Genomic DNA, 21521 nt, shown 5'->3' on the forward strand with positions numbered 1-21521 from the left:
GGGAAGGCCAAGGGAAAGGCCGACGGTCGGGGGCCCGGGGGAGGGTGCACGGAGAGCCTCGCCTGCTTCTCCACTCGGCGGGCCCTGTCAGTGGGAAACCATGACCCCGAAGATCTCCCCCGAGCGCGAGATGTTACCCTCGCCGCTTCCCACACAGCTGAGACGACAGGTCCAACTGCGCAGGCGCTAGCTGCTTCCACGTACACAACCGGCAACTCCGGGAGCCCGGAGTTCCGCCCATAGACGGAAGAACTGAAGAATGTTGACGTCACTTCCGGGAATGCAGGCTCGCCTATAGTTACCGAGGAACGCGGAACGCTTCGTATTGAAACTGGTTCCAGGCGTACAGCGAAAATTCTTCGCCCCGGGATAAACTCTGTGGCTAAACCAGCAGAGACTGATGCCTTAGGGAGGAATAGGCAGGTTTTTTCAAGTGGGTTCCTTCCTGTAAAACAGCTCTCGTACTAAGAGCTAGCGCATTGCCATTAAAAATAGGGAAGTTGGCTATGGCATTTCTTTCACAAAGCCTTCTCTCAAATATTTAATCAGTTGTGTTAACTCGGCCTCAAAGAGTAACTTTGGGTTTGGGTTTGTCTAAAAATACTGCTCATCGTATGAAAGACCTTACTCGGCCCACCTGATCCGAGAAAATAAAAAGCCATCTTCCCCAAGGAGGAATTAGAACAAGACACAATCTCCTCCTCACAATACAGGTCGACTCTCAGCTACAGTTGAAACAAACTAGCATTAAGACTAGTACTCTATACCGTGCATATTATTTAAAACACACCTTTTTTGCATGTGCTCATCAAACAAATCAAATTGGTGGCCTCCCTAATCTAGTCAGCAGCTGTTTGGTTAGGCCACCATGTTAAAATTCTATCAACATGTAAAAGATTTCATACAAAAACCCAGACTTCCAGCTGATTTTGAAAAATATGTACACCAACATGCAACAGTCAGCTGGAGCAGTTGCCCCTTTTGACAATTTTCACTCCAGGATGTCACAGTCCCCACTATTCTAATTACACTCCCACTCTCACTTGTTTTTGCCTAATGAGTATTTTACCCCACTGCAAGGAACCATGTCATAAATGAATTATTTTTATTTATTTTTTAGCCAGATTTAAACTCTGCCTGTGAGAAGTTATGATCTTCTCATAATTTTATCTAACTTCTGTAAAAATGTGCATAATGAAACCTTTACAATTCAGTAATGTACAAAGTAGTACTAAATAACTCAATGTAACTTCAAACAACTTTAGCTAACTAGCCTGAGGAAGTGTCATGTTAGACTTGGAAACCCTTCCAAGACTTCTAACTGTGTAGTTTGAGGTAAATGACCTAAATTTCTAAATCTATTCAGCTCTCAGATGAAGATAATATCACATTCTCACAAGGCTACTTACACAAGAATTACCGTTGTACCTGTATATAGCACCTGTAAGCTCAATCTGTATACAGCACCTGTAAACTCAATGTGTAACTTTTTAAGGAAATCGTATGAATTTATACCATGTTTTTATAATGAAACAAATTACTTGTCAATATAGAACTGGAAAGAATAAAAATAAATGAAAATCTAACCCAGTGACACATAGTCACAAAGCATTTAACAGAAAACTGCCAGAAAAATCAAAAACAAAGAACATGTACTATATGTTCCCATACTAAGATACTAAAACTCATTTTCAGTACTTGTGTTTAATTCTGTTTTAAGCCTTAGACTTTTGGAAGGGGGAAAAAGCATTTCAAGAGGCCCTAATATAAAAATTAAGTCATTCCATTTCATTACATTATTATGCCAGAGCAAATTAAATCAGTAGGTATTTATTGTTGCTAAAGTACTAATTCAAGTACTATAAAATTTTTGTATTAGCAACTCCGCTACATGTTTTAAAATTATTTCTACATCAGTACAGAACTACTTACTAAATATATTTTTAAAATTTCAGTGAGAAAATTAGACAATATATGATTTTTATTAATAAATAATGTGAAAGCATCAGTGGTAATGGTTTAAACATTAAATTCTTTTAAACATCCATGTCTTGGCTTTAATGTGCATATTGGCCTCTATGGCACTGAAGGTAAACACATGAAAATATTTCCTATTTCCATGCACAGGTGTTCAGCTATATACCGTTTACAAATTATTATGGACAAGGTAATTTTGCAATAATATTCATTTGGACAGCCACAATTAATATTAAATCAAGCAAGAAGTAGGCTATGTTGAACATATGCTCTAGATGTCAGTATTTAATGTTATTTAAAACTTAATTTTCTTATTTTTTTTAAGGGACATCTTTTTGTATAGTGGGTGCTCAAATGAAAACTGAAGAATGCATTCTTTGACCATATCCAAATTCTCATACAAGAGGGTATTTGTCTCCTCCTCTAAAAGAAGCAATATATTTGCTCATTAATCTCCCTCCCCAGGCACCATTTTCCATATTACTAATGAAAATGCTCACAAGCACCAACCCCAAAATTTTGTCTTCAAGGGAAAGGTATAAAGTTAAAAAAGTGGCTCATATTTTAAAAAGTCAAATTCCAGCAACATTAATGCTAAAAATGACATCAGTTATATTTCTTAGCATCCACAAAGTATAATATTTTCATGAGTTTTCTATTAAGTGCAGATTTATTTTCCTTAAGAAGTAAAATGAAGTTTGAATAGTACAGTCTGTGGTGTGGTGACATCAGCAACTGCCAGTTCTTGCCCATCAACGAGTCCTAATTCTAAAAGAAAAAAAGCTAAATTAACCCAAGCAAAAAAAACATCTCAAGAAAAGAGATAACACATTCACAAACTATAGCAAAGTATGGTCTGAACAAACATCAAAATCCAGTTGTCTTTAATCAAGGTAATATTATATTTGATTTCACACAGATTTTTTAACTCTACTCAAAGATCAATTAATTCTATTAATGTTTCTTAAGATATAATTAATTAGAATGGTATTACCATTCAAAAGCATTAAGAGGAAATCTAAAATAGGCCTTTATTACTTTTACTTAAAAAAAAAACCAGAAGAAATTGATTAGCATTAGTAAATACACTCATTTAAAATACCTTTCAATGTCTTGGAGAGATTTGGCCTTGTTCGTTCTTCAATAGAGGTTACTGACTAGAAAACAATAATGTAAAGTACATTAAGTGAAATTAAACTTTTAATTTAATTTGGGGGGGGAGGTGACTGAACACTGATCACCTGTAAGTAAAGTGTTCTATTTTTGCCCTCTAATGTGGCTGTGATAGCTGGAGATTTCATCTGCCTAAATTGTAAGAAAAAAAAATCAGAATCATTTTTCAAAAAAAACAATTCTAGTTTTTAAAGTTTTAAAATCACACATTTTTTTCTACAACATAACAAAAGTCCTGAACACTTACAGAGAAGCACTATTGGTTAGATAATCCAAAACCTCCTGCAGTTTAGCTGATGGAGAAAACTGAATGTTTTGAGGAAGCTGACTGCAAGCTGGGCAGTTTTCCTAGACATAAACACAAATCACGGTGACACATGTATCAATAACAGTGTAATTATAATGATGAAATAAAAATCAAGTTGTTTTATCATCAGTTTTTCATTTCCTATGAACAAATTTTTATATTTTAAACCTGCTTTTCCCAACGGGCCATTTTTCCTAAATTATTTCACTACACAGTATTTATTTTAGGCTGTATTACAAAAGACATATAGTAAATAGGGTTCTGGAAGTCAGAAAATACTCACAAAGGGTGTGGGAAATTTCATTCACATTTCCAACTAGTAATTAATATTTAAAAATCAAAGTATGCATAATCAAAAAAGCTTTCATTAGTATACTACTACTAACCTTTCTCTCTGCTTCAAATGTGTACGTGTACAGTCCATCTACATCGTTGAAAACCAAGTAATTATTAAGGGGAATATATGCGCTGTAATGAAAAAAGTGTTCATTTTTATATAACTGAGCCAGATCAAAACACAGACTTACATACATACTAAAAATGAAACTCATTACCTTGTGGCTATTTTAAAAACCTCAGTGGCACACACAGCTAAAGAGGAAAGAAAATAAAGATGCTTTAACTCAATGAAAATTAGACATTTAAAAACAGAAGTTAGTTATAAATCAGAACAGATAAATTTACAAAGCTATTGATTACAAATAGAAAAATACATACAAAAACACTATTATTTTTAAAAACTGAAAATATAACATTTTATATTTGTTTTGTATAATCCAAATGATAAAGTAACATTTTAAAGTAACATTACAAGTTTTCTTCCCTCTTCTTCAGATTGAGTAGCCTGTTATACTGATTAAAAAGAAATGGCACTAAAATGTCTTATTATAGAGCATTTTATGTATGAAATAATGTAAGATGAGATATATACAAGGTCCAGTAACTTGTGGTTTTGGGGGCAGCTTAATTATACAACCATCCACCCAAGAAGATAATCAAATCCCCAAAACACTAGTTTTCTGAGATCATGTAGCTGCAGAAATACCAACGTAGGTACTGAAAATCTGAAGGGAAGGAAATAAAATTAAGTAGTGGCCATTTTTCCTCACCTGCAATGACTGCATTTGTGGACGCTACTGCAGGAATGATTCGTTTTACTACTCCTAAAAATATATTAATTAAAATATGGTTATTCCTTTTTTTAAAAAGTAGGTATCTTAAATTAGACAACAATTATTATTAAATATCATGTCCATTACTTGATTTTTCAGGCTTTTAGGTCAGAAAATAGACTTAAGTTTAACCATGAAACAATCTTCTTTCGCACTCACATTATTTTGTATTAACAGCATGTTCAGAATCCTAAGTTATAGTAGGAAAGATAATTCTTCACACTGTTTCATATAAAGATGTGACAATCATATATTAATAACTCCTAAATATTCGGGTGTTTATTTTGCTCTAAGAGTATGAAGATTAAATAAAATTTCAATGAATTTGCATTAACATCATGTTAGTCTTATTACTCTGAGTTTGAAGATAAGGAAAATAAGGTTGCGAGAAATGAACAAGATCCACAGCTATACATGTTGTAAGAGATAGGGGTGATATATGAACCCAGATCTGCCCTAATGTACATAGTCTTAACTGATACAGTATACTATACTATCCTCAGTAAGGTTTGAGTAAAGTATGAGGAGTAAGAGCTAACTAGTTTTTCTTCATCTATTAGTTTTAGCCATTCTATTCACAAAAATTTAAGACAAACAGAAAAACTGCCCCTAAACACTTTTTTTCACTCTACAACATGGACTATACAAAATATTAAACACAGTTCTCTATTTCTACCCCACTTTTTTCATATTAGTATCCACAGATTAGGAATGACCAAAGCCCCACCTAAAATCATTTTTTAGGTACAAAATAAATATTCTGTAACTATATTTGTACTGTTCATTTTAGAAAACAAAAATTCTGATAAAAGTAGCTATATTATCTCAGACTGTGAGAGAGCCCTGAAAGATGTGTTTCCAAGATACTAGGTGTTGGCAGGTCAGGTTTTACAAACTTAAGAAAAAAGGCAAATATCTAAGAAGATGTGAAAGGAAGATAGTTAAGGAGCTGGAAAGCTGTTTTAAAAAATTAATTCTGACCATCTGACCATTATGTGCAATTTCAGAAAAGAGGAAATAGGGAGGAGCTAACCTCCTGGCGATTCCTGGAAGCTCTCCAGTGAACCACAAAGAGCAGGATGTAGTGGAAGGAGAAACAGGTTGTCACAAACAGTGAGAAGCTGAAGACACACTGCCCAATAAAAGACTGGACATCTCTTAGCCCTCAAAAAATCTGGATTCCACTTCCAATTTGGCTTCTCTACTCTTAGTCAAGGCCCTCAAACATCAAGCTAAGAACTATACACCAAGCCTTGCTAAAAGTATGGAAGGATAAATAAGACTACACACAGAAATGAGTTTGCACTTCCTGATCAGGACAAACGGAATTCATTTGTTAATTCAAACAATCAGCAAATAAATGTGGATTATATGCCAGATACCATTCTAGGTGCTGTACAGAGGAGCAGTAAAAAAAAATATCTTACAGTGATGGAGGAGTCCATTAGACCGTCTCCTTGGGGAGGTGATCATTTGAATAGAAATCTAAACCATGAAAAAGACCCATTCATGCAATGACCTGGGGAAAGTGCAATTGTGTACATGGCAGGGGCAAAGGTCCCAGAACAGGGATGAATCAGAGTGTAAGGATGAAATATTCTTCATATAGGAAAACAAGGCTATGTGAATTCTGAGCAATTATAAAAAGGTAAAATAGTGAATGGTTTATAAGTCATTATCAGTTGGTATGATCAGGAAATCGTTAAGTTGATACCTGAGGGACAGGCAACCAACCCTGAGGGGAATCTAAGGAAGAGTATTCCAGGCGTAAGGATCAAGAGTTATTAAAGTTCTAAGGTGGGATCATGCTTGGTGTCCTCCAGGAACACAAAGCAGGTTAGAACAATGAGTGTACAAATGCAACAAGTAGTGTGTAAGAATAGAATTTTCAAATGACAGTACTAAAACATCAGTAAACATAAGGAAATAATTACAGGAGAGAAATGGCAGATTTTCAAAAAGACAAAGCTCTTTCTGGTGAGCTTAATCATCTTGGACAAAATTCTTGGAAAGGTGAACTATGAGTAGATACATTAAGAAACATTAGTCACTAAAACTCAGTGTTCGGATTGTTACTGAGACAAGTCACAAGACTACCTCATTTAGTTACCATGACTACTAGCTTTGGAGCCAAGGGAATGTGGAAGATAAGCCTCAATAGATCATCTGGAAAGGTCTTTCATGACATCCTTGTGAACAAGATACAGAAACATGAAGTACTCAAGAACATATGATCAACAGAAGGGAATAAATCTAAAAAGGTCCTGACCAGAAGCATGATTCAGTTTTATCTGTTCTCAGCCACTTTAGTCTAGTTAAAATTTTTAAGTATTTGGAAAAGAGATAAAAGATACTATCAAAACAAGTGATATGAAGCTAAAAAGAATACATTAAGTTGACAGGCATAAAGAACATATTAGGTTGGTGCAAAAGTAACTGGTTTTGCAGTGTTGAAATCTGCCATTTGATGTTGGAATACATTCTCAATAAATGTGAGTATGTTATACATCATTTTAATGTGCATTTCTCACTTTATGTTTTTTTACTAAATGACTTATTACTTGCTGTTTATTTTCTATTCATTTTAGACTATGGAAATGATGTTAGACAAAAAGCAAATAAGAGCAGTTTTCTTATTTGAGTTCAAAATGAGCCATAAAGCAGCGGAGACAACTCACAACATCAATACATTTGACCCAGGAACTGCTAACGAAGATACAGCGCAGTGGTGGTTCAAGAAGTTCTGCAAAGGCGACAAGAGCCTTGAAGATGAGGCGCATCATTGCCAACCATTGGAAGTTGACAATGACAATTGAGAGCCATCAACGAAGCTAAGCCTCTTACAACCACATGAGAAACTGCCAAAGAACTCAATGTCAACCATTCTATGGTCATTTGGCATTTGAAGCAAACTGGAAAGGTAAAAAGGCTCAATAAGTGGGTGCCTCAAGAACTAACTGGAAATCAAAAATACCATCATTTTGAAGCATTATCTTCTCTTATTCTACACAACAATGAACCATTTCTCAAAGGGATTGTGATGTACAACAAAAAGTGGATTTTATACGACAACCAGTGACAACCAACTCAGTGGCTGCCCTGAGAGGAAGCTCCAAAGCACTTTCCAAAGCCAAACTCACACCAAAAAAAAGGTCATGGTCACTATTGGGGGTCTGCTGCCCATCTGATCCACTACAGAATCCCAGTGAAACCATTACTGAGACATATACTCAGCAAATCAATGAGATGCACTGAAAACTGCGTCTATAGCCAGCATTGGTCAACAGAAAGGGCCCAATTTTTCTCCATGACATTCGACTACATATCACACAACCAACACTTCAAAAGTTGAACGAACTGGGGTACGAAGTTTCACCACATCTGCCATATTCACCTGATCTCTCGCCAACTGACTACCACTTCTTCAAGCATCTTGACAACTTTCTGCAGGGAAAATGCTTCCACAACCAGCAGGCAGCAGAAAACGCTTTCCAAGAGTTCGTCAAATCCCCAAGCATGGATTTTTATACTATAGGAATAAACAAACTTATTTTTCATTGGCAAAAATGTGTTGATTAATAATGGTTCCTATTTTGATTAATAAAGATGTGTTCGAGCCTAGTTATAATGATTTAAAATTCACAGTTCAAAACTGTAATTACATTTGCACCAACCTAATACATATATATACAAACAGCAGGATGAGTTTAAGAATAAACTTAAAAGGACCTATACTTGAATATAAAGGAAAAAAAAAATGCCATCCCCCAAAACTGCCAAATCTGTAGCAGTGGGATATGGCTTAGCAATTGCATATGTGAAAAAAACTTCCAGATTTTAGCAGACAGTAACCTGAAGGAATCAAAAGTATAGCATCAATGTAAACCACAAACAAACAATACAAAACCCTGGCCTCCTCTAAAACTGCATCAATGCTCAGAAGTGTATCCTAAGACTCATCCTAGAGCATTGCATTCTCACCTGGATAGTTCAGAAAAGTATGGATAACTGAAATATGGTTAGAAGAAAATAGCATGATGGGAATTTGAGTCATGGAAACATGTTGATGGGTTAAAGGAACTAGCAAGGTTGATGGGAGTGATAACAATTTGGAGGGTTCAATATGTTAAGGTCTATTACTTGAAAGAGAATTAAATTTACATATGGCATAAGCATATGGCATACTGGGACAATATCCAGCCCACACGAAAAAGATGGAGATTTTTCTTCAATACATAGAAGAACTGTCTTCACAATACTGTCCAAATGTGAAATGACTGCCCCAGAAATGGATAAGCTGCTCTTTCAGCAAAAGATATAAAGTGAAAGAATGGCTTGCCCTGGATGACTCAGGGACTCCTCCAAGCCTAAGTAAGTAAGATTCAATGATTAAATTTCTCCAAGTTAAAAAGTGCTATAATTCTAGTAAACTCAGTTTCCTTCTAACAAATTTGGGGCAGCTGGAAATGGTTATTTCCAGAGCACCTTTACTGAATCACAAAGGGATAGTATTGTCTGAAATCACTTATCAATTATTTCGCCCAAAGCATCACATCCTCTGAAAAAGGGACCATCTTAAGATCGTTATTAATGAAAATTCACTAACTTACCTTGAGTGAGTCTATATGTAACACCTCTAATATTATATTGTGATGCTCTTTCCAGGGCTTTTTGGAAAATCCACTGAATATGATCAGGGTCATCACCATCTAATGGAACCCCTTCTGTCAGGAAAGAGGGGGAAAAAGGAATGGAAGACAGAAACATGTACACATAAATCAACTTATTTTTAAGGTAAATGTCCAAATAAATAATATAGACAAGTACCTTATGTAATTCTGAATTAGGAAATTAGGTTTATTACCTCCAAAAGGCTGCTCCTTAGGCCACTGCAATATCCTGACATACTCAATACAGTGTTCTGGTAGCCTGGGCATAGACGCAATGGTGCACATGGGAAAATTAACCTAAAAACACAGTTTGCCTTTTTTAGTGGATTTTAAATAAATTATTTTAAAATGTAACTTCTAGTTATGATCTAGTTTGTAAAGTTTCTTATAATTCATATTAGCCTTCCATTTATAGAAACAAAATATTTAATACTATTAAGAATGCTTCTGAAATTAACACAGCTGATCTAAGTCACTTCACTTAGGTTGATCTCCCTAAAAAAATAGGTTTGCCCTACACTTAAAAAAACATATAAAGTTAAGCTTTGTTAGAACATGGGAAGAATAGGAGTGAATAAATTCTCAAATATGAGTACCCTATTATGTTTAAGATTTAAACTTGAAGATATAAAATTAACCAAAACAAATAAATTTCAAATAAAAACTAATAAAATTATTCATAAATCAGACTTCTAAATGCCCTTTCAAGTGGAAATGCAGATTAAAGAGCTTCATCTTTGGAAATATCATTCTCATCTCTGGTGTCTTTATATACCTGAAACACAGGCAAAAACTAAACAAAACAAATTACAGCTCTATCCCAACATGTAACTTTCTAACTGATCCCTTGATCCTTACTCTCTAAATAAAAAACTAATAGAAATGAATTATGAGAACAGAACAGTATCAAAATGATGATATTGAGTCTATGTATATGTGTGCTCAGTCACTCAACCGTGTTCAATTCTTGCAACCCCATGGACTAGAGCCCACCAGGTTCCTCTGTCCATGGAGTTTTTCTGGCAATACTGGAGTAGGTTGCCATTTCTTTCTCCAGCGGATCTTCCCGGACCAAGGGATGAAACCCAAGTCTCCTGCACTGCATGCAGATTCTTTACCACTGAGCCATCAGGGAAGATACATTATGTCTGTATCTTTCCTTAAATAGAGCAAAATTTCGTATTTCATCACCATTCTTCTTAGCATGCCTTTTAAAATATGGTTATTCCTAAGTAAAAATCCTCAATATTGACTAATCTTAATAATGCAACCCTTATTTCACCCCAAGATACTATCAAACAGATGCAGGGTGCTTTTGTGATTACCTGTGGTGGATATAGTTCCAGCGTGCATTCAATACAAGCAGTCATTCCAGGCAGAATCACCCGGGCATTTCCTTTAAAACCTTCTGTCCCCCCATCTATCAAAGGGACAATGGAGCTTGGATCTAATACACCATCTTCATAATTTAGAAGAGATATCTAGGAAAATTGTTTCAAGGGTTTAAAAGGAGAGGGGGATAAGAATTCAAAAAGGGAGAATGCTTTCAACAATTCTAAAAGTCAATCACATTACTAAATACTAATACACCAAACAAGGGATTACATTAGTAGCAGTTTACATCCAAACCTGCAAATTAATGACTGGCAATAAACAATGAACTACATCTATTACTGAAAATTGAATAAACCCTGATTTTTCAAAAATATGACACAAAGTCTCATTTTTAGTATGTTAAGAGCAGCAGGAAGAACTTCAGAGAACTGTAAAAACACTAAGTTTTTACCAGCATGCCATTTATCCATCTTCTGGCTATGATGGAGTCCAGTCCACATACAATTATATGAAATTCTACAAGAAAAAAAATGCAAGTTGAGTTTTTAAAAATGCAGCCACACAAAATGATTCACAATTTCTAAGAAACAAAAAACATTTTTCATTATAAAATAAACATACAGCTTCCAATCCTTGAGTAATCCTTACTCAGAACAGCATATAAAAACGCAGCTAATGGTGCCAACTAAGAATTTAAAAAGTTTGCCATCCTTTCAGTCAACAATATTCCTGAAAACCCAACACCAAGAAATGAAAGCAAATAAAGAAATAGCAATCAAATAGCTAGCCATCTGTAAAGAGCAACTAAAAAATACAAAAATTTAGTGAGAATTGAATTTCGAGTGGAAAACTTACGTCGATAGAAAGTGTCGTTAAAATCCTGAATCTTGTTGAAATGTCTGAGTATAAGTAAAGGAACTTAAGCTGCTAAAAATTTTTAATTTGTAAGATGAATTCAACAATGCCACAGGATCAAATTATAAATGTATATTTAAAACAAGACATAAGTCATTAGTGTTCAAAGCAATGGAATTCAAGGAATCCGATAAAATGAAAACAATCCTACCTCCTAAAAAAACTGTTTTCTAAACACTCCTCTCCCCTAATGACATAGAATAGTTTCTCTCATCCCCAAGCTTCCATATCAGTATAACTGTATCTCTGTTATACTTTCTGCTGGTACTGCTACTGCTAAGTCGCTTCAGTCGTATCTGACTCTGTGCGACCCCCCATATACTTTCTACTCTGCTGCAATTCTTATGTAAAACCATAAACTCTGGGAAAATAGAATGTGTGTCTTCACCCATCAGCATCAAGCAGAGGCAATAAAAATTTGTTTAGTGAAGGGAACGGGTATGCTATAGTTCCCACTTACAAAGGGGATTCGAATTCTAGGAGTTAACCTACTGCACAGATTAATACACTGTACACCTTAAATTTTTAGTTTTATATGTCAGACATAGGCAATTAAAAAAAAAGTTACTGCAAAACTAATTTTTAGAAAACACAGATGTTTCCAATAGCTTTTTCAGGTGCTAATGATTTGTTATTGATTTTTCCCCCTTGTTGGGGGGAAGGGTGAATTTTCTTCCTTTCTCACTAAACTCAGTTCTTCAAGTCTCTCTCTTTCTACCCAACCTGACCATATAAGCAGGCTTTCCCCAGCCTGGAGGGTGCCAAGAGAACACCACTCAAAACCAGCTAGGAGTGTGAATCATAGTACTTAACATCTGAACAGTACACAAAAAAACAGTATGCAAAAAAACATTTTTTTTAATTGTTTCTAATGGAGCAATTTCATTTAGTAACACATAAATTACACTCCCCTAAAACAAATCATCCATTGCAGGCTTTAAAACCAAAATGGAAAAGAGGGACAATACATAGTATGTGTGCTCTAGATTTTTTTATTATTATTATTCTGGCCTACAAATAAAGAAATATGTTCAATTCTAGCCCTCACCCACCAACACCCTTATTCCTTTTGAATACCAGGCAAACGAGAGGTATGCTAGAAAACGAAGTCAAAAGAGAACCTGAGCAAACATTAACAGAACAAAAATAGGAGACCCAGGAGCCAGACCAAGAAATGCCATCTCCTGGATTTCTACAAAATACCCAAAGTTCCCCAGATCTAAACAAGGGAGACAGACAAAAGAGTGTACACATTCTTTTTTTCTCTTTCTCCCTATAAGGACATGCATTTGCATGTTTAAACTTTTTATTTTTGCAAAGACAGTACACAGTGTCCCGTATTTCTTTCATGCCGTTTCCCCTAGGGGTTACATCATATAAACTACAGTACCACAGCAAAATTACAAATGTGACACTGGTACAATGTGTGTGTTAAGTTCTGTCATTTAAATACATGTAGATCTGTGTAACTACAATTAAGATGCGCAACTCTTACAGCACCACAAATATCTCCCTCCTGCTGCCCCTTTCGGAGAAGGCGATGGCACCCCACTCCAGTACTCATGCCTGGAAAATCCCATGGACGGACGAGCCTGGTGGGCTGCAGTCCATGGGGTCTCGAAGAGTCAGACACGACTGAGCGACTTCCCTTTCACTTTTCACTTTCACGCATTGGAGAAGGAAATGGCAACCCACTCCAGTGTTCTTGCCTAGAGAATCCCAGGGACGGGGGAGCCTGGTGGGCTGCCGTCTATGGGGTCACACAGAGTCGGACACGACTGAAGTGACTCAGCAGCAGCAGCTGCCCCTTTACAGTCACATCTGTCCCCTCCAACATGCCAAATCCCTGGCAATCACTAATGTGCTCTCCATCTCTGTAATTTTGGTATCTGAAGGTTATATGCAATCATACAGTATATGATCTTTTGAGACCAGCACTTTTCATTTAGCATAATACTCTTGATATCCATCCAAGCTGCACCTCATTAGTTAGTTTTTTATTGCTCAGTATTATTGTACTGAGTACAATAATTGTATATTGTATACACAGTATAACTGTAATACAGGTTAACAATTCAGCTACTGATGGATGTTTGAGTTGTTGCCAGTTTTTGGCTACTTGCAAATAAAGCTACGAACGTTGGAGAATAAGTTTTTATACAGGTGGTAGGTAAATGCCCAGGAATGAAACTGCTGAGTTGTATGGAAAGTATATATTCAAATTTTTTAAAAATAGCCAAACTATTTTCCAGATGACTATCATTTTACACTTCCAGTTTTCCTGTATCTTTGCAAACATTCACTACTATTTTTATGTCAGCTATCCTAAAAGGTGTGTAGTAATCTCACTGTGATCATAAGCTGGATCTCCCTTAAAGCTAGTGATACTGAATATCTTATCATGAGCTTTTTACTATTTTCTTTAGTGAAATATCCCTTCATATTTTTGGTCCATTTTCTAACTGCTTTTTACTGTTATGAGAGTTCCTTATATATTCTTGATGAATCCTTTGTCAGATACCTACTTCATAAGTATCTCCTAGTGTGTAGCTTATCTTGTCATCCTAACAGGATCCTTCACAGAGCACAAGTTTTTAATTTTGATGACACTCAATTTACCATTTTTTTTCCTTTTATGGATTATTCTTTTGATGTGGTCTATGGATTTTTATCAAACCCTACATCCCAAAGCTATTTCTTATCTTCCAAAGTTTACAGGTTTACATTTTATACTTAACCTATGATCTATCTTGAGTTTATTTTTGTAATTTGAGTTTTGAGATGCATTTTTTTTTTTTGCTACCACAATTTACTGAAGAGATGGTCCTTCCCAGAGAGAATTGTTTTTACACCTCTGTCAAGTATAAATTGGGCATACTTGCATGTGGCTATTTCTGGTTTCTCTATTCTGTCCTGCTGATCTGTGTCTATACTCTCTCCTTGGCAACACCACAGTCTTGATTATTGTACTTGGATAACAACTCTTGAAATTGGCCAGTGATTCCTCCAACTTTATTCTTTCACAGTATTGTCTTAGATAATCCTTAGCTCTATCCATTTTAGAATAATCCTATTTGGAGCAACAGAAAAGTTTGCAGGAATTTTGATAGAAACTTGTATACAAATTGTACACAAATCTGGGGCTAAGTGACAACTTTACTATGTTGAATCATCCAGTTCTTGAACACTATCATTCCATTATTTAGATCACTTTTGATTTCTTTCATTTGCATTTTGCAATATTCAGCATACAAGACCCATACTTATTTTGTTAGATTTCTCCTTTGAGTGGTTATAAATGGCACTGTAGTTTAAATTTCAGTTTCCATGTGTTCACTACTAGTATCTGTGTATGTCAACTTTTGTATCTTGTGGTATTTCCAACATAACAAATCCCATTTCCTAAGTTTCTATAAAATACTAAAAGTTCCCTGGATCTAAAGGTATGGGAATCAACAAAGTGTGAATAATCCTTTTTTAAAACATGTTTCTTATAAAAATATATTTATTCTGACACACTTTCCATTTGATTAATAATATACTGACTCTCTACTTTGCCTGCTATGGTAAGGCGATACAAAGATTACCAGTATCCAGCCTACAAACTTAAGAGTCTAGTCGAGGACATATGCAATTGAAATTTAAATTAAAGACAATAGGCAAATAAATGAAGGTACTTGCTACCTAAGTTTAATTTAGGGCAAAAAACATTTTATATAACCTGAAAAGAAAAGATTGAAAGGACATTAAAACAAAGTGTTACCAAAAGATATGTCAGTAATAAGCTTACTGCTGCTGCTGATTTTTTCTGCCTATCTGTATTCTCTGTGTTAAACATCTCTTGTATAATAATAAAAATAGTAGTTAAGTATTGAGTAACTTATTTGTCAAAAGGATACGGAACTACATTGCAATTAGGAATTCTGTCATTTAGAAATTCTGCAGCAACTTCAGCCTTAGGTCTTCCAACATCTTTAGGCCTACAGAAAAAATTATATTTAAATTATTATTCATGATATAAATCTAGGTTATCTACATAATCTACTTTCACACATAAAAATATCCACAGTGAATTTATCTAGAGGCTATTTAGAAGGAATATTTTTACCTAAGTATTTCTGGTGAATAATGAGTCATTCAACACTAAATGTAAACCCTTGTTGATATTCCAAATTAAGTATTTTTAAGTACTAACAAGTCTAATTAAGTATTTCAGTGAAAACATGAATTTTTTTAAGTTAAAGTGTAACAGCATGTTTCCCAGACGGAAAAAAGTATCCCAGATCCATACATTTCCATGTCTTTGCCCTGAATCCCAGAACTTCAAGGTGTTACTATGCAGGTCTTGGCAGAAAAATAATCAAGGGATCCTAAAGATGCAAGAATGTTCATATACATTCTTCCCCTTCTTCCCATGTATGCTAATTAACTAGTAAATGCTGAATCCCATAAGCAGCCATAATTATGTTTTTTGAAGGAATAATTCCAAAGGCAGTATCTAGAATTGCAAATGTTACCACTATCTTCAAGAAGGTAAAAATAAAAGACCTCAAAAGGTTACTCCTAGATAATAACCACAATTACAGACAGGACAGGACATGAGTTCTCTCTTCTAATCTCAGTATGAATGATATTTTTCTTTCCTAATATTTTCTCATTCTTCCATGGGAATAAATCACTCCCTCAGGTATACATAATAAGCACTTCATTACTACTTTTTCACAACATGATTTTTGGTTATATACATAGGTCCATCATAACTACCAGACTATGAACAACGAAGAAAGTTACCATACTCTTATCTCTTTGTACTCCTTCCTAGCTAAGCACAGAGTAAACACTTGAAAAATAAATGAAAATTAAACAGTCACTGTGCACATTAGAAATCGTTTTTTATTTAAAATTGGAATTTTTAACATGTATCGGAGAAGGCAATGGCACCCCACTCCAGTACTCTTGCCTAGAAAATCTCATGGACGGAGGAGCCTGGAAGGCTGCAGTCCATGGGATCGCTAAGAGTCGGACACGACTGAGCAACTTCACTTTCACTTTCCACTTTCATGCATTGGAGAAGGAAATGGCAACCCACTCCAGTGTTCTTGCCTGGAGAATCCCAGGGATGGGGGAGCCTGGTGGGCTGCCGTCTATGGGGTCGCACAGAGTCAGACATGACTGAAGCGCCCTAGCAGCAGCAGCAGCAGCAGCAGCATGTCTATATATGGCTGAGTCCCTTGGCTATTCACCTGAAACTACGACAACGCTGTTAATCAGCTATATCCCAACACAAAATGTTTTTGGTGCTAAATAAAATGCTAAAAATAAATAAAATAGGAATTTTAAAAAATGCTTTAACAGGTCAAATTTCTTCTCTCCAATAAGGCAGAATGCTTTTTTGACTCAAAACTTCTTGTAAGAGTTTTATTCTTTGTCCAAACTTGTTATTACAAGAGACTCTAGCACAAGTCAAGCAACTTGATTTCAGTATTACATCCAACTACCCTAGACAGAGCTCTTTAGGTATACAGAGTAGATAAAATAGTTCCAAGAATCTTTCAGACTGTGTATTATATGTGCTTTCATAATTGATCCCCAAAAAAGAACTCTAAGATGGTTTCTGTGGGAACTGCTACTTTACCATCCCAGAATTAGGGGATTCAATTGCTCCTCCGAAAAACTGTATTTTGAGTAAAATGGCCTTTCATACACATCATCCTTGCAAGAATGGCACTGTTATACAACAACAACACATCATCCTTGCAAGGTATCTTGGCCTAACCTGGAAAACAAGAACCTATTGTGGGGTTTGCTCTGAAATTAAATTAAGTAGTATAGATAAAGAGCTCAGAAAGTACTTAATATATCCTAAGCACTTCACAAATCTTCATTGTCACTATGATCTGCAATCATTATTTCAGCCCTATATTAAAGGGCATAGCTTATTATCAATAACCAATCAATTTGGTGGTGTCATTTCAAGAGCAGTCCTACACTAAATATTTGTCCGACTGGAAAGGGCCCACATACTTTTTCTATCAAGAGAAGAGAAATATCAAGGGCTTAAAAAATATACAAAGAAAACCTTAAAAGTTAAATGTAGGGTTCACCCTACAATTACAATACTTCATTAACTTGACTTAGTTTAACCCACCCTTCAACCTGTTTAAGATCTTTCCCAAAGTTAATTTTATCTTTTCTGCTACCTAACCTCATCCTGCATCCTGCTCAGACTACTTGAGCACCTTTTGTCAGTACTCTATGATCACTACAGAGAGAGAAAAAAGTCCTTATCTCTATGCCATTCTTAGTCCCTCAGTCGTGTCTGACTCTTTGTGATTCCATGGACTGTAGCCCACCAGGCTTCTCAATCCATGGAGATTCTCCCGGCAAGAATACTGGAGTGGGTTGCCAGGCTTTCCTCCAGGGGATCTTTCCAACCCAGAGATCTAACCCAGGTCTCCCACATTGCAGGCAGATTCTTTACCATCTGAGCCACCAGAGAAGCCCATCCGTATAATTCTTTGAGTAACAAATACACACTTTTATCTAAGCCATTCAAGTCCCTAAACACTACATAGTATTATTCATTAACAAACTTTTCCTCAGATCTGCATGTAAGGACTACTTCTAGAATTTAAAGTCACTCCACATAAGTTGCTCTTAGATGTTTACTGCGTTTCACTTATACCTAAGGTAATTATCCCTCTCTGTTCCATTTCACTTGCTCCTGGGTTTTTTCTCCTTAACTCACCATCTTATTTCACCTTCTATAAAAAGTTCAAACTGTGTCATAACTTCACTGCCCCAGAGTCACCCCTCAAGTCTTGGCTCATAAGTCTCTACCAATATATCTCACTAGGGCCTAATATATATTTACTGTTCTTTTATGAAATCAACAGGAGGCAAAGAGTGGAACTCGGTGTCTTCAAGGCACAATCATCCCAAAGATCACATTCACCTTTTGGACATTTCTTTAAAATCAACAAAAACATGTATTTGTTTACAGAACTATTTTTGCCATAATGCCCAAAATTTTCCTGCAAAATTTACCTAAGACAGGAGTGACAGTTCTTAACAAAATTAGCATTATCCTCTCAGCAGTTTTTTATTAAACTGAAAATGTACTCAAATTTGAATGATTACCACAATTTTAAAATAGGATATTAAAACTCACCTAAATAAAAATTGTCTATTCAGATTGGAAACATCTATAGTGTCCATGTCTATAACGTGAATCTGTCTAAAACCAGACAAGGCCTGTGAAAATAAAAGAAAAAAAAAATCTAATTAAGCAAAAGGCTCATCACATTTGTAATTTTTAAATTTCTTTTCAATGGTCTTAAATCTACAAGTTCTCAGTAATAAGTTCTGCACAATTGTATTCAATGGTTAGAGTCATACAAGGTATATAAAACTCAGGGTTCTTATAAAGGTCAAAAAAGTGTAGGTACTCAGTTTTAAATAATCCATAACCCAAAGAGAATAACTCAAAATTTCTATGGTTGTTTCATAATCCCATAAACACATCTGTTAAAGTTTGTTTTGCTGCTGCTGCTGCTAGATATTTTAATTTTACTATTCTTACTACTTAACTATAGTTGCTATTCTTTTCTAGAATACTGTTGAAAGTAATTCCTACAAGATTTATATTACTGTAAGCATGCTGCCAATCAGAAATAACTGTAAGATTATAAACATACACACACACACACACACACATATATATACACCCTGGACATGTAGAAGAAATACCTTAAAAGGAGAATCAAGAGCAAGCAATCAAAGAGCTAGAGAAAAGCAACAAAACTCTTGTGTTTCAATGATAATGCCACATAGTTTAACAGTACAAGGTGTTCAAACTTACTAGCAGATTAAAAAAAAAAAAATAGGTCTCAAGACTCAATTATGCGTCTCTGGTCATGGTCAGTTTACTTACGTAATCAAATTGAATCACCTGGTAATAATTTCACCATTTTTCTGCCCTCTTTATAGTAAGAGCTGTCCATACTTTCATTCTCAAATTCCTCTCTTGCACTTGCTGTCAACAAGCTCTCACTGCACTGAAAACCACACTTGTCAGTCACCGGTGACCTCCCATCACCAACTCTTACTCTCTGACATGACCCATCTCAAGTATTTGGCAGGGTATATGGATCCTTTCGCCTCCTTGAAACACTTTCTTCACCTGATCACCTCACTCACAAGAATTTGAACACTTTTTAAAAATTGGTTTCCCATTCACTACTCACTCAAGATTTTCCCTCCTCATTTACTGGCCAGAATTTGGGGCGCCCTTGCACTTACTAGTTCTGGTTACTTATGGCGATTTCAGACCATCTTGTAAGGTAAACCATCGTCTAACAGATATTAATATCTGAAATTTAACAGCTTCCAAAACCAAAGCCAATCACCCTTGCTGACCCAAACCAGCAAATCAGTTCTTTACCCAGCCCCCCTCACTTCAGTGAAAGCCAACTCCATCTTTCCAGCTGCTCACAGCAAAAACCTTATCATGTCAGCCTTGACTCCTCTTATGTCCCACACCAATCCACCAGCAAATCCTATTGATTTAATCTTCAAAACATCCATAATCCAACCTCCTCTCACCACCTCCAGTACGACTGCCCTTTTCTAAGGGACTACCTATCACCTCTCACCTAGGCAACTTCAACAACCTTCAAACCAGCCTCTCAGCTTTCTGCTCTGTTCTTCCTCTTGACTTTTCTTAATACATCAGCCACAGCAACCCACGTTAAAGTTGTATGGAGTCAACTCACAGACTTAAACCTCCTCCAATGACTTTGTGACTGGGAGTAAAAGGCAAAGTTCTTACAGCAGCACCTCAAGCCTTTCGTGACTCACTCCAAGCTCATTTTGTTATCTCATCCTCCTAGAAAATTCCCCTTTTCCTCACTTCTGCTTTAGCTACAATGACCTCTGTGTCCTCCTGGAACATAACAGTTATGTTCCCACTTCACAGCTTTTGCACCTGATACTTCCTCTGCTTAGAATGTTCTTGCTGACCTTTTTGCCCAAATAGCACCTTTTTGTGAACCCTTTCCCCTCCCGCCAGGCTATATTACATCCTTCCTTTCTCCATAGCATTTAAGCATTTATTACATCTGACATACAACATAGTTCACTTGTCTGTTCCTTCCACTAAAACAAAAGCCCTCAGCATACAAACGCCTGTTTTGTTCAAGGCTATATCTTTAGCATATAAAACTGTACCTGGTATATAGAGAAAGAGGTTCAATAAATATTTGCTCTATCAATAATACTAATGTCATGTCCTTTATTTTAGAATGAGCCTTTGGTGGCTTACGATTAATTCAAAAAATATGCATGCATATCTCTTGTTATCTATGTGTGAAACAAGCAAAGTAACAAGTGGTAAAATTGAAAACCCAGTTTTCTTCTATGTAAGAGATTATTACAATGCACTGAATAACAAGCCACTTCTGAAGTTGCTTGATGACTACTCCTCAGATCTAACTTCTAATTACTTTACATTTTAAACTGGTATCTATCACATTTCCAAGTAACAGCTCTGAAATGGAAAAAGCTAACTATTTAGGAGATTTGTGTATACAATACCTATGAAAACCACAGTATCTTTCCTAAATCCTTTGGTTCTTATGCTGCAAGGGTATTTGTATCTAATAAAGTACTGTTTTGGCATCCTATCACAGGGCACATGGTGTGTGTGTGTGTGTGTGTGTGTCTCTCTCTCTCTCACAGGGCACATGGTGTGTGTGTGTGTCTCACTCACAGGGCACATCATGTGTGTGTGTGTGTCTCTTTCTCACAGGGCACATGGTGTGTGTGTGTGTGTGTGTGTGTGTGTGTGTGTGTGTGTCTCGCTCTCTCTCTCACAGGGCACATCATGTGTGTGTGTGTGTGTCTCTCTCACAGGGCACATCGTGTGTGTGTGTGTGTGTGTGTGTGTCTCTCTCTCTCTCTCACAGGGCACAT

The 21521-nt window shown here is 35.9% G+C and overlaps 2 protein-coding genes across 2 annotated transcripts in view; both read right to left on the reverse strand.

The window, feature by feature from the left end:
- Positions 1-662, reverse strand: part of TMF1 (TATA element modulatory factor 1) — a 31740-nt gene extending 31078 nt beyond the window's left edge. Inside the window, exon 1 of the mRNA XM_010862028.1 lies at positions 629-662. Within this exon, the coding sequence (XP_010860330.1) occupies positions 629-662 (34 nt within the window). The remainder of the gene's footprint in view (positions 1-628) is intronic.
- A 1301-nt stretch (positions 663-1963) lies between these two features.
- The window catches only part of UBA3 (ubiquitin-like modifier activating enzyme 3), a 25406-nt gene continuing 5848 nt past the window's right edge, over positions 1964-21521 (reverse strand). Inside the window, exons 4-17 of the mRNA XM_010861980.1 lie at positions 18721-18803; positions 15449-15529; positions 11490-11533; positions 11086-11150; positions 10625-10780; positions 9494-9596; positions 9240-9353; positions 4567-4620; positions 4012-4048; positions 3844-3925; positions 3398-3498; positions 3219-3282; positions 3080-3134; positions 1964-2745 (exon numbers count right to left, since the gene is read on the reverse strand). Of these exons, the coding sequence (XP_010860282.1) occupies positions 2657-2745; positions 3080-3134; positions 3219-3282; positions 3398-3498; positions 3844-3925; positions 4012-4048; positions 4567-4620; positions 9240-9353; positions 9494-9596; positions 10625-10780; positions 11086-11150; positions 11490-11533; positions 15449-15529; positions 18721-18803 (1128 nt within the window). The 3' untranslated portion in view covers positions 1964-2656. The remainder of the gene's footprint in view (positions 2746-3079; positions 3135-3218; positions 3283-3397; positions 3499-3843; positions 3926-4011; positions 4049-4566; positions 4621-9239; positions 9354-9493; positions 9597-10624; positions 10781-11085; positions 11151-11489; positions 11534-15448; positions 15530-18720; positions 18804-21521) is intronic.

The sequence above is a fragment of the Bison bison genome, unplaced genomic scaffold (assembly GCF_000754665.1).
Source record: "Bison bison bison isolate TAMUID 2011002044 unplaced genomic scaffold, Bison_UMD1.0 scf7180017864474, whole genome shotgun sequence".
Classification (NCBI taxonomy): Eukaryota; Metazoa; Chordata; class Mammalia; order Artiodactyla; family Bovidae; genus Bison; species Bison bison.